At 38.4% G+C, this 13,102-nt stretch overlaps 1 protein-coding gene across 1 annotated transcript in view; it reads left to right on the top strand.

Annotated features, from left to right (window-relative positions):
* The window catches only part of LOC114050503 (cytoplasmic dynein 1 light intermediate chain 1), a 52,789-nt gene extending 39,687 nt beyond the window's left edge, over positions 1-13,102 (top strand). The window contains exons 9-13 of the mRNA XM_027872254.1: positions 654-713; positions 847-891; positions 2,812-2,932; positions 3,336-3,494; positions 9,345-13,102. Coding sequence (XP_027728055.1) covers positions 654-713; positions 847-891; positions 2,812-2,932; positions 3,336-3,494; positions 9,345-9,457 — 498 coding nt within the window. The 3' untranslated portion in view covers positions 9,458-13,102. The remainder of the gene's footprint in view (positions 1-653; positions 714-846; positions 892-2,811; positions 2,933-3,335; positions 3,495-9,344) is intronic.

The raw sequence follows: 13,102 nt of genomic DNA, 5'->3' as shown, positions 1-13,102 counted from the left end.
TACCTGCAGGCTGCATATTGACTCAGAAAACCACATAATAACGCTGTATGTGTTACATATTTATGTATGTTAAATATTTCCCCATTACATTTTAATTGTGTTCCTCCTGCAACACTTGAGGTTAATGGGCCACGTTTGATATACCTACTTAAAATCACTCACAAAGCACAATGCAAGTGTTTGCAGATCTATGCAGTACCTAGTAAAGAAGAGACCTCCAGGTGTTGGGCTCCTGGAAAGAACCTGTGTGCTGGGAGACCTTAGATAGGAGTGCCTCCTTTCTTATAATATGGAGCCTGCAGTTTCCCAGACAGTTTTTGCTGGTTTCTTCTGCTTGTCACTTTAGCAGCCAACTCTTGAGACATCTCCTTTAGACTGAAGTTAAGATCTTTGGAGCTATATCCAAATCCTATCTTATCAGATGTTTATCTTGTCAATGTTTCCTATCTTATCAGATCCCCGGTCTGACTCCCCCAAAATGAGGCAACCAGATGGGAAGGTTGAATCTATGTCAACATCTATTCAGTGCAAAGAATAAGATTGACTTTGGGAGAGATAACATCCATATTCTAGTACAATTTCTGATTTTTCCATATCTTTAGAGTAACATATCAATACCATAATGTGTTGAACTCAAACATTTCTTGCTTCAGGTTGTTCATGAGAAGGAAATTGTAGCAGAAGATGACCAAGTATTTCTTATGAAGCAACAGGTCAGTACATTTCATTTGAAAACAGATTTAGAATTTAATATATAAACTCGTTCTCTAACAATATTTGAAAAATTGAAGCAAAAATCTTGCCTTTAATTATACATGCCTAAACTAAGTTGTTTTTATTTTTCAGTCCCAGTTAGCAAAGCAACCACCAACAGCTGCTGGAAGGCCAGTGGTTAGTATTACAAAATTAAGAAAATGCAGGAGTGTATATTACTTTGGCATTTTTTTCCTGAGAGAGAGAGAGAGAGAGAGAGTGTGTGTGTGTGTGTGTGTGTGTGTGTGTGTGTGTGTGTGAGTGATATAGTTGTCTTATCTAGTAGTAAAGACAGAGCTGAAAACTTGGTCTTTTTTGTTGTTTTAAACATAGCTTTTACTCCATTTCAAGAAACAATTTAAATTTTGAAAGTCTTTAAAGGCAGTCCTCAAACAGTCCAAACATCATTTAAACTGGCTGTTTAGAATTTGTTTTCATGTAGAAACAGTAGTGGTTAGGTTTCCAGGCTGGCCCAGAGAAACACATATATAATCCATAATACATGCAAAAAGGGAATGTAACCTAGTGGATGGAGAATTAGGAAGCCCTGGTTAAATCTGGCCCCTGATAGATATTGTGGGACCCCAGACAGGTCACTTAACTTCTTAGTAGCCCAGGTAACTCCCTAAAACCATATCTTGTAGAGAAGATGCAGACTTGTATAGGTGGAGGGAGTGTTCTCCCAGGGCTCCCTATTCTAAATAAAAAATCCAAGTACATCCATGTATTGTACTAAAGGTGCTGTAGCACCCCAACATTCATGTGTAGCAGCATTTGCATGGGAGCTGCAGCCTGGAAACAATAACTCCACTACCCATACAGTGTGAGAGAATATCTTCCTCCCCATCATTCAGAACTCCTCAGAGCTGAGGTCAGGGGGGCTTCATGGCCTAGGGCTGGGAGGAAATGATAGTGAAAGAGAATTTTCCCCTCCAGCCTCACTTTGCCCTTTGTTTTATAATTAATATTGTGCTTTGTTAGTGTCCTGTCCTCTACTAAATTGTAAGTTTCTTGAGACTGGGGGCCACTTGGTATTTGCCTTAGCACCAGCACAGGGCTACCCCCAGTATGTGCTTAAAAATATTGATTGCCTGGTTTAGATTCACCTTTGAGGTGAGGAGCCTCACCTCAAACTGTAACTACTGTTAGTAGTTATAAAATGGGATGAGGTAGTACTTTGCACTGAAAACCCAGTCACCCCGTAGCTTTTCTTTTTAGGGCTTGTCGTCTTCTACTTTTGATAGACGAGGGATTAAAAACCAGATCCCTCTGTAGCAAGTTTCCAACCAAAGAAAGTTTACTAAAAATAAAACTTCATTAAATGAATTTGGGCTGGGCTAAAGTTTATATGTTAAACTTTGAAAAAAAGTATGTATGAAACTTTGAAAAAAATTGTTAATCAAATTAAACAGGATAATAGAAGAAAATATTTATTCTAATAGAACAAATTTTCTTGCTTCTTGAGGCATCCATTTACATTAGTCTTGCTTGTGAGATTGTATATATTTGAAGATGTAAATAAGTCTCATAGGATCAAAGATTTAGAGCTGAAAAAAGCCTCAGACACCATCTAGTCCGGGACCTAGATGAGGAAACTGAGGCCCAGAAGGCTAAGTGACTTGCCCAAGGTCTTATGGGTATTGATGCTTACCATCTCTGTGACCTTGGGTCAAGTCCAGATCTGTGATTCTAGGATCCTGTCTCTGTGTCAGTCTTTTCACTAATTTGGATGGAATTTTTTTCCCCTTCACTAAGGTGTGGTATCTTTTATTTTTTGAAGATGACCATTGCCTTTCTTCTCTATGTCCTTGTTACTTTTATGCACAATTAAAAGGGTCATTGTGTCGTGGAGGGGTCTGTGCTCCAGATAGCCTGCAGTGTGTTCTCCCCAGGGCAGAGTTGTTCATGGGTAGCTCAGAGTCAGATGTGTCAATGGAGTGGGGGGAGGGGGGTGCAGTAGGGCCAGGGCAGTTTTGTACAAAACAATCTCTTTGGTACTGGAAGCTTCCGTAGTTGTTGGCAAACTTCACAGATCCTCCTGTTACTGTCTTGGCACAGGATTCCTCTCCACGAGTTCCTGGCGGCTCCCCTCGAACACCTAATAGATCAGTGTCATCCAATGTGGCCAGCGTGTCACCCATCCCTGCTGGGTCAAAAAAAATTGATCCAAATATGAAAGGTATCTTTTTCTAAGAGAATAAGTTTGAGAAGTTTTGGGCCCCCTTTTAGCACATGCATCATACTGCTTTCATTGATCGTTTATTACACTGTTGCTACAGTAGACATTATTTACATAGGACTAACCTGAGATAAGAGTTAATGTGCTCAGATTCTCAAAATCGGAACTCAAAACTCAACTGAAGTAGTCTGACCTGTGTCAATGCCCTTCCAGACTCTAAGCCCCGAAAGGCAAGGAATTGACAACATCTAAATTGTTTCTCCCCCTGAGATGTGCAATACTCAGTCCAGAGAAGGCCCTTCATACATGAATCTTTTTAGTTAGACTGAGTTTATCTAATAGCATTTCCCATTTAGGGAGGGATGAAGACGTTTTATTAATAAAAACATTTATTTTCATGCAGCCGGAGCTACAAGTGAAGGTGTCCTCGCTAATTTCTTCAATAGTTTGCTGAGTAAAAAAACAGGCTCACCCGGGGGCCCTGGTGTCGGTAGCAGCAGCCCCGGAGGGGGCGGGGGTGGCGGCGGAGGCAGCACTTTACCACCATCGGCAAAAAAGTCAGGTATGGTGGACTCTAGTAAATAATTGACTTTTCATTTTTGTGGATTTTTTTCCACAAAACCCATATTTTAAACTTTTTATAGGTGAGAAGCTGAGGCACAGTGAGGTTATGATTTAATGAGACAGCTAGGACCAAAATCTAAGACTCCTGACTTGTAAAGAATTCCATACTTGTGATATTGCAGAGGTAGTAAACTTTATGTGGGGGGTGGGGGTGAGGTCTCATTTGACCTTCCCAAGGACCTAGCAGATATTTGCTTTGGAAACCAAAGAACTTCTCATCGTTGGTCCTCAGGCCCTGGGCCAATTCCATACCCCCTGGACCCCAGCCATTCTGAAGCACTGCAATTGGAGATTGCATGAAGCAACTGGAAGAGTTCCACAAAGATTGATTTCATGATTATATTGGAAAATAAGCCCTATGTGGAAAGCTTTTCTTTAACCTGGAAAAGAGTGGGATAGAAAGTAATTGATACAAGGCAAAATAAAATGTATCGTTTGAAAGACTATAGAAATCTTTTGGTAAAAAAGAATATGCTGCTCCCTGGTGGTATTTTCTGATGAATGACACTCCAGAGGGAACTTGGGTCATTCTGGAACAGAGCAGAGGGTTAAATGAACCAACAAACCATTTCCTGGCACTCTCCCTCATTAGCTCCAGAAAATAGTGTGACTTGGGGTTAATTCCGGAAACAGTCCTCTGCCTGAGAGGTCCAGGGCCCTTTAGGCCATTCCCTGGCCAGAGAACACTAACAAGAGCAGATGAGGCTGAGGTGCCAATGAGGAGGCTCAGCAATCCAGACAAAAAGCCCTGTGGTCCTCCAGCGTGCCTTACCCGAGGCCTGAGGGGTCTTTAGCCTCAGATTAGCAAAGTTAAGTCAGCATAGTGCCTTTGTCATCTAGAACCCCACTCTCCTCCAGGTTCATTGGAACTTAAACAGCTTGTGGAAATAGAGGCGTGGGGATTTAGAAAATGCTCATTTCTTATACATATTTCTGTTGCTTATCACTTTTACAGTTTCAGGATGAGGTAAGGTAAGGATTGGGGTGAAATATTGAAAATGATGGAATGAACTGTGTGTGTTACATGAGTTGTAGTCCTTAGAGTGTGCCTACTCTTAGGTTCTAGAAATAAACATTTTTGTTTACATGACTAAAAAGTAGGCCTGGATTTTGAGTAGTTGTTCAGTTTGTCTTTTTGAACTATAACATTGTTTGTTTAGTAGTGTTTGCTAGTTGTGTATCATTTTATCTATGCATCCTAGAGGTTGTTTCATAAATGTACTAACTAGTAGCTGACCTTGTTAAAAACCGTTTTGCATGAATCAGCAGCTTTTGAAATGCTTCTGCTGGTAGTTCCTAAAATTGTAAATATTTGTATTTACATATCCTGCCTTATTGTGGCAGAGGGACTTGCATAGCTCAGTAAAATTATGAGCTATGCTGTGCAGTGTTATCTTATAGAGACAGGTCATAGTGGAGAGTTCTGACAAAAGGTGATCCATTAGAGAAGGAAATGGAAAACTACTCCGATATCTTTGCCAGAAAACCCCATGGACAGTAATAAAAAAGATAGACGATGTGACACCAGAAGATGAACCCTTCCGGTCTGAAGGTGTCCGGCACACCGCGGGAGAAGATCAGAGGACGCGCACAAGTAGCTCTAGGAAGAATGAAGCAGCCAGGCCAAAGCCAAAGGGAAGCTCAACTGTGGATATGCCTGGTGACAAAAGGAAAGTCTGATGCTACAACGATCAGTGTGGCATACGAACCTGGAATGTAAGATCTGTGACCCAGGGAAAGCTGGGTATGGTCAGACAGGAGGTGGAAAGTTTGAACATCGACATCTTGGGTGTCTGTGAGTCTGTGAACTCAAGTGGATGGGCATGGGTGAGTTTAGTTCAGGTGATCACTACATATACTACTGTAGGCAAGAATCCCTTCGAAGAAATGGAGTGTCCCTCCTAATTGATAAAAGGGTGAGAAAAACAGTACTGGGGTATCATCTCAAGAATGACCAAACAATGTCTGTTCAAATCCAGGGGAAACCATTCAACAGTAATACAAGTATTATACACTAATACAAGCCTATGCTCCAACCACTGATGTCAAAGACGCTAAAATTGGTCAGTTCCATGAAGACCTACATCATCACTAGAAATCATATCAAAAAAAGATGACTCACTGGTCATTACAAACACTTTTTCAACAACCCAAAAGGCGACTCTACACATAGACATCACCAGATGATCCATATCACCATCAGACTGATTATATGCTTTGTAGCCAAAGGTGGAAAAACTCTGTATAGTCAGTTAACAAGACCTGGAGCTGTCTGTGGCTCAGATCATGAGCAAAATTCAGACTTAAATTGAAAAAAGTAGGGAAAACCATCAGCCCATATAGGTAAAACCTAAATCACGTCCCATATGAATATGACATGGAAGTGATGAATTGGTTGGAGGGATTAAATCTGGTGCACAGAGTTCCTGTGAAACTATGCCGTATTGTACGAGAGACAACAACAAAAACGCCCCAGAGAAAAAGAAGAGCAGGAAAGCAAAATGGCTGTCTGATGAGGCTTTACAAATAACTGAGGAAAAAGGGGAAGGGAAAGAGATACCCAACTGAATGCAGAATTCCAGAGAATAGCAAGGAGAGAAGAAGATTTTCTTAAATGAGCAATATAAAGAAATAGAAGAAAACAATGGAATGGAAAAAAGGAGATGTCTTCAAGATAATTAGAGATATCAAGGGAATGTTTCATGCCAAAATGGCCTTGATGAAAGACAAAAATAGTAGGACTTAACAGAAGTAGAAGAAATGAAAAAGAGGTGGCAAGAATACAAAGAAGAACTGTACAAGAAAGATCTTAACATCACTGATGACCAGCATGGTGTGGTTGCTGGTCTAGAGCCAGACACTCTGGAGAATGAATTCAAATGAGACTTAGGAAGCATTGCTAACAATGAGGCTAATGGAGGTGATGGAATTCCAGCTGAACTATTTAAAATCCTCAAAGGTGATGCTATTAAAGTGCTGTATTAAATATGTCAGCAAATTTGGAAAACTCAACACAGTGGCCATTGGATTGTAAAAGATCAGTTTACATCCCAATTCTAAAGAAGGGCAATGCCAAGGAATGTTCAAATTGCTGAGCAGTTGTGCTCATTTCACACACCAGCAAGGTTATGTTTAAGATTCTAGGGGCAGCTAGGTTACACAGTTGATAGAGCTCCGGCCTTGGAGTCAGGAGTTCAAATCTAGCCTCAGGCACTTGAAACTTACTAGCTCTGTGACCCTGGGCAAGTCACTTAACCCCAATTGCCTCACCAAAAAGCAAGAAAAAAAAAAGCAGAGGATGCCTGTTTTTGGTGAGCTCTGTCTCAAGTGAAACATGTAAGAGGTAAAACAGGAAAGAGAAATCATAAGAGACTTATTAAGGTTGAACTGTTTACATTCCTGCATGGAAAGATGATATTTGTAACTCATGAGTTCTTTGTCAGTATTAGAGTAGTGGGAGGGACAAAAATTATATGTCTGTATAGCTGGATAGATAGAGGGCACAGGTTGAGCTGAAGATGAAGGGTGATATCTGGAAAATAAAATTAAGAGGTGAGAGAGGATTATAGTGGGAGAAGGAGAAAGGGAGAAGTAGAATGAGGTAAAATATCTCACATGAAACGGACATGAAAAGGCTTTTACAGTGGAGGGGACATGAGGGAAGGTGAGAGGGAATGAGTGAATCTTATTTTCATAGGATTTGGCTTAAGGAGAGAATAACATACACACTCAATTGGGTATGGAAATCTATCTTACCCTACAGGAAAATGAGGGGGAAGGGAACAAGAGAGGGTAGGCAGATTGGGGGAGGGGATAATCCAAAGCAAACACTTCTGAGGAGGGACAGAGTCAAAAGAGAGACTAGAACAAATGGGGGATAGGATAGGATGAAAGGAAATGTACTTAGTTTTTCACAACAGGACTACTGTGGAAGTGTTTTGCATGACTGCACATCTATAACCTGTACTGAGGTGCATGCCTTTTCAATGAGGGTGGGTGGGGAGGGAGGAAGGGAGAAAATTTGGAACACAAAGTTTTAAAAACACATGCTAAAAATAAAGAAAGAAAGAAAATTAAAGAAAAAAAGAAGTCTCTAGATGTGGCGTGAAAGAGGAGAGTATAAAAGCTGGCTTGAAGCTTAACAAAAAAAAAAAGCAACAAAAAAATAAAAACTAAGATCTTTGCAATTGGTTCCATCACTTCTGGGCAAATAGAAGGAGAAGAAATGGAAGCATTGTCAGATTTTGCATTCTTGGGCACTGCAGACAGCAACTGCACCATGAAATTAAGACACTTGCTTCTTGGAAGGAAAGCTGTGGAAAATCTGGACAACATAGTATTAGGCAGAGACGTCACCTTGCTGACAAAGGTCTGTATAGTCAAAGCTATCGTTTTTTTCTAGTGGTGGTATATGACTGAGAGTTGAACTGTAAGAAAAGTTGAGTACCACAGAATTGACACTTTCAAATTGTGGTGCTGGAGAAGACTTTTGGCCCCATAATTAAAACTCATTAGAAAAGACCCTGCTGTTGAGAAAGATTGAAAGCAAAAAGAGAAAGAGATAGCAGAAGATGAGATGGATAGATAGTGTCCTGGAAGAAACAAACATGAGCTTGGATGGATTTTGAGAGACAGTGGAGGATAGAAGGGCCTGGCATGCTATAGTCCAGGGGGTCATGAAGAGTTGGGCATGACTGAGTGACTAAATAACAGCATTTACATGTTTAATCTCCCACTACAAGGTACGTTTTTTGAGGGTAGGAACTGTTGCCTTTCTATCTTAGATGCCCAGTGCAAAACCTTAATAACTCGTGGTTAAATGTAAAAATAATTGGAATAGAGACCAAGCCCCCAAATAGTGGTCAGTGAATGCCTTTAAGTAGTGTCCTCCCGCCATCTAGCCACTGGTACTAAACACATTTTTCATTACAGAGGTCAGGGTTATCCCACTTCACAGAAGCAGCACCACTTCTCATGGTACTTAATGATTAGGTTGTAAATGGAGACGGTAACATTCTTTGAGCATTTGGAAAGGAGACTGGAAACATTTTTGTAAAACACTTCAGTTTTTGATCTTTAGATTTTTGTACATTGAGGATAGATCCCAGGGAGAAACTGCACAGTTGGGGAATAATGTGAACTCAGGGACACCAGATGTTAAATTTGGCCTTTGCCACTCACTAGCTGTGTGACCCTCAGGTAACTCTAAGATTGGTCTACTCATTTGTAGAAGGGTTGCTGGATGAAATCTGAAACACTGATAAAATCACAAATTGTTGAAGGATTGATTGGGGGGTGAAAGGGAGAAGATGGGCTCATTATCTTTAGCTTCAGCAGAGCCATCAGCCAGTTTTTAACAGGTTTGTTCTTTGCCACTCTACAAAGAGCCAATTTGGATGACCCTTAGGTAACAAACAAAGGCTTCACATTTTGTATGATGAATCCCCAATGTAGATGATCTGTTCATAGATTATTTGGTATTGTTTAGAAATTAGTAATATAACTTTGGGATACTGCTATATTCAATTGTAGTTGCTACTGATAAGTCATCTGAAATAATGAACCTTGAAAATTTGAGTGTTGTTATAGGAATTGCTTCCATGTAGGCAGTTTCAAGTTTGATATTCCTTTGGTAGGTAGAACCTTTTTTAACTGAGTACTTGCCATAATTTATTGTGTAAGACATAATTTTCAGTTTATTTTATGATTAGATTTTTATTAAGAGCATTAATGTAAATGAAGTACTTTTTCTTGTGAACTCACCGTTTTATTTTTCATTTTTCTGTAGGCCAGAAACCTGTCTTGACAGATGTTCAGGCAGAATTGGATAGAATTTCACGAAAACCTGATATGGTTTCTCCTACAACACCAACGTCCCCTACAGAAGGTGAAGCATCTTGAAGATACCAAATAAAGCCATTTATTCAGTTTTCTGAGATAATGTAAACTTGCCTCTGCCTTTTCCTTCAGAAGTGGAATTAGGGAGCTGAAACATTTTTTTCAGAAGGATAAAATTGATGTCTTTTTTTGTTGCCCAATCTTACAAAAAGGGAACTGTACAAATGGAAAATTAAACTACACTATGTCGGACTGCTGTTTGCATTGCCACTTTGCATAAGGAAGTAATTTTGAGATTTTGAACACTCAAAAGAATTTCTAAAATTGCAATTTGTCCATTTGATCTTATTCTAAACACCATTTGGGGTTGTTTTTTTTTAATGGGAGGGTTTGGGGATGGGTGGTAAGCAATATGCAACATAGGCACTGTACTGACTTGGAAATCCCTGTCTGTTTTAGAGTGAGGGCTGTTAAGATGGTAAATAAATTAACCTGTTAGTTTTCCTGGAAGACACATGATGACTTGTTCACTCTTGTGTGCACCAACATGAATGCATTAAAATTCTGTTTACTGCCACATGTGGAATGTGCTCACCAACCTACTGGATCACATCTGGGCCACTAGATCTATTGAAAGTTGTGGGGCAGTGTCCTCTCCCAAGTGGATGGCCTAGAGACATGTTGACCAAGTTTGATTTAATTAACTAGCAGAAGATGACAGCCCACTGCCTAAATATGTAACAAAGAAAAATGCAGAGGTTATCCAAATGAAAAGAAAAACAGTTTCAATATTTGTTTCTCTATGGCCCAGCCTTAATACTGCCCTATATGTTTTCCACATTACCGTGATGGTTTTAATGATCAGTCTTTTAAACTGTAATCAGTTAATAAAGTATTTATTCTCTGCATTCAGATTTAAATAATTCATTGCATTCTCTTGTTTAAACTTCTATTTATTAGTTAACAAAAGATAAGGTGTGCTAGTATTTTTATGTTTGACTCAGGATTTTTAAAGCATACTGATAATTCTCATCTCTTCATCCAGATTTTCCTATGACAAAACTAGTTAATTTTATTTCAACTTCCTTGATTTTGTATACCAAGGAAATATAGGGAACAGTGGATGGTTTACTTGCCTCTGATAACGTTGCTTCCCTAAGGATGGAAAGTTTCCATATTCTGGAACTTTCTATAGCGTTCAGCCTCAAATGATTATTGAATGAGAGAGTCTGCTTTTTTAGCATTTGGTCAGTATGCTCACGGTGAGCTACTCCCTTCCAAATCAACACTTGTGTCATTTCTCCAGTAGTAGATTTTCAGTAGCTGGGATTTTAGAATCTAACTATAGTAACATTAAATTAGAGGATATTTTCATTGATCAGTTGATGAGTGCAGCCATGTTAGACCAACTTAAACCAATTAGGTTATTTTTTTTCATTGTTTGCTTTCTTTTAAATGACGCCTCAATTTTAAACTTTAAAGATATATTCTATATTCCAAAGATATTCTTTAGAAGTCCCTGAAGCATTAAAGAAAAGTCATCTTTCAGGAGGTCTTTCAAAATCAATTTAGTTGTAGAAAAAGCATTTGGTTTACTGTAACTGAACATAAATACTGAAGGTATGTGAGAAGAGGAAAAGCTTCATAGCTTCCTCCATAAGGGAGTTCTTGGGAAGGAAAAGATGTTCCTTCACACTGCAAAGTTGTCAATTTGAAAAAATTTTTCTTAAAATACACTTGAGATAAGTAAAACATACCACTGACAAAAGAATAAATATTCAGCTCAGTAAGTGGTTATGCAAATTGTAATGATACCAATTTTTCTAAACTAGTACTTGACACTAATACAGAATAACTGGGAAGACCAATAAAATTGATGTTTAATCTGCGTCTCTGTATACCTTGAATATCTACTTCTGTGTTTGCATGCACGGAATAATGAGCTGTTTCCCGTAGGACATGGAGATGTACCAAAAAGCCCCAGAGATGAATCCAATTCTTTATGTGCCATCTGGCATCACCAGTTCTAGTTGCTCTAGAGCAGAGGTGTCAGACACTTTCCCAAACCAGATTAAAATGTAATTGGGACATATTTAATAAAATAAAAATACAGTAGAACATAAATAATGTTAATATGTGGTTTTCTGACTGCAGCCTGCAAAAATCCTTATATAGTAAGTTTAGTGGACCCTTTTTTATTTGAATTTGATACCACTGTTCTAGAAGGTTCAGATATAACTAATCCCAGCTCCTTACCTTTAGCATGTCTGGGTGCTAAAACTATTTTTGTACTGCCTAATGTTTGCAAGGAAGACACTTTGTTTTTTAACATCTCAGTTGTCCATCCTAACCTTCAGATATCAAATTTTGAGGCCTTTTGTGAGACTGGACAAATGGTGCATATATTAAAAAAGTGTCCATTACATGAGTTTCTTTTTTCTTACTTTTACAGAGAATTGCTTTGCTTTTTAAACTGTTGAAATCACAAAATGCCCTCCTCCATGTAGTTGTCATCTCATTTAAAATGTTTATGCTTTATTAAATTACTTTTCCCCTTTTTGTGAATTCTTTGTATAAGATAGTCAAATTTAGTCCTCTACTGAAGAACTATTTATTCCTTAATTGAAAACTTCTCTGTTTGCCTTAATTTAAAGAAATGTATAAAATGAATATGAGCAGTGCACTTAGTTGAATGGGTTAAAATACAGATAAGGAGAATCTTGCCTTAAAATTATTTAAACCCTTCACTTAGTGACCCTTTGGGCAACAAAAATGTCACAGTATCATGAATAAATGCTTTATTCAAAGACAAATTGTAGTAAACCCCTTATTATCCATGTTTGCAGATGTCTGATATGTAAAATTTATTTTTTTAAGTCACTCATTTGCCACATTTTAAACCAAGTATCAAAATCAGTAGTTTGTTTTTTTCCCCCTCAAGGCCACCCCTGTATTGGAGGGTGCCAATGATATGACAAGATAGGAGTAGCAAAGACAGGACCCATTATGCTAATGTATATGATCTTGAAAATAGAGGTACTCCCAACAACAATATGGCAGGTCACAGCTCATCCTCTCCAAGTGTTGTTACAATTTAAAAGAAGATACTCTGAAAGTTATAAGGGAAATGATAATAGTCATTGCAAATGACTGTCAACGATGGTGAATTGCAATTTTTCAAAGAAATTATTTACCTAAAATACATCCACTGTTACAATATACTCTTTCTGGTGTCTAAATAATCAGAGTACTGAGTTTTCTTGTAATATAAAGTGGTAATATTTTTGTTGAAGTTCCCCGGGGGAAAAAAAACAGATTATTAAATTCACCTTAGTTATTATTAACTCATTCTTGTATGTTTTTTTAAGTTTTTTAAATCATCCTAAGCAATGATCAGGTCCAAAATTAATATGAGCCAATTAAGAATATTTTTAAGCATCATTCCAGCCCTGGAAAAAATTGGAGGAAATAAAAATGCTTATGTTTCTTCTCACCCTCCCCCCTTGGGGGATAATAACCTTGCTCCTTAACTCTCAGATTTCTGTAATAAGTGGTTGATACTATTGAACAAGAAGGACAACTGGCAAGTGGAAAGACATTGTCACTTGTGTAAAAAGTAGTTTAAAGGTTCAGTTGTTTGTTGAAAAGGCATTTAGTAAATTATTTTAAAATGAACATATTAACTAATAAATAGCTATACTTCCTTGA

This window comes from Vombatus ursinus, unplaced genomic scaffold (genome assembly GCF_900497805.2).
Source record: "Vombatus ursinus unplaced genomic scaffold, bare-nosed wombat genome assembly UNPS02014799.1, whole genome shotgun sequence".
Lineage (NCBI taxonomy): Eukaryota > Metazoa > Chordata > Mammalia > Diprotodontia > Vombatidae > Vombatus > Vombatus ursinus.
This window is presented reverse-complemented; position numbering and strand designations above follow the sequence as displayed.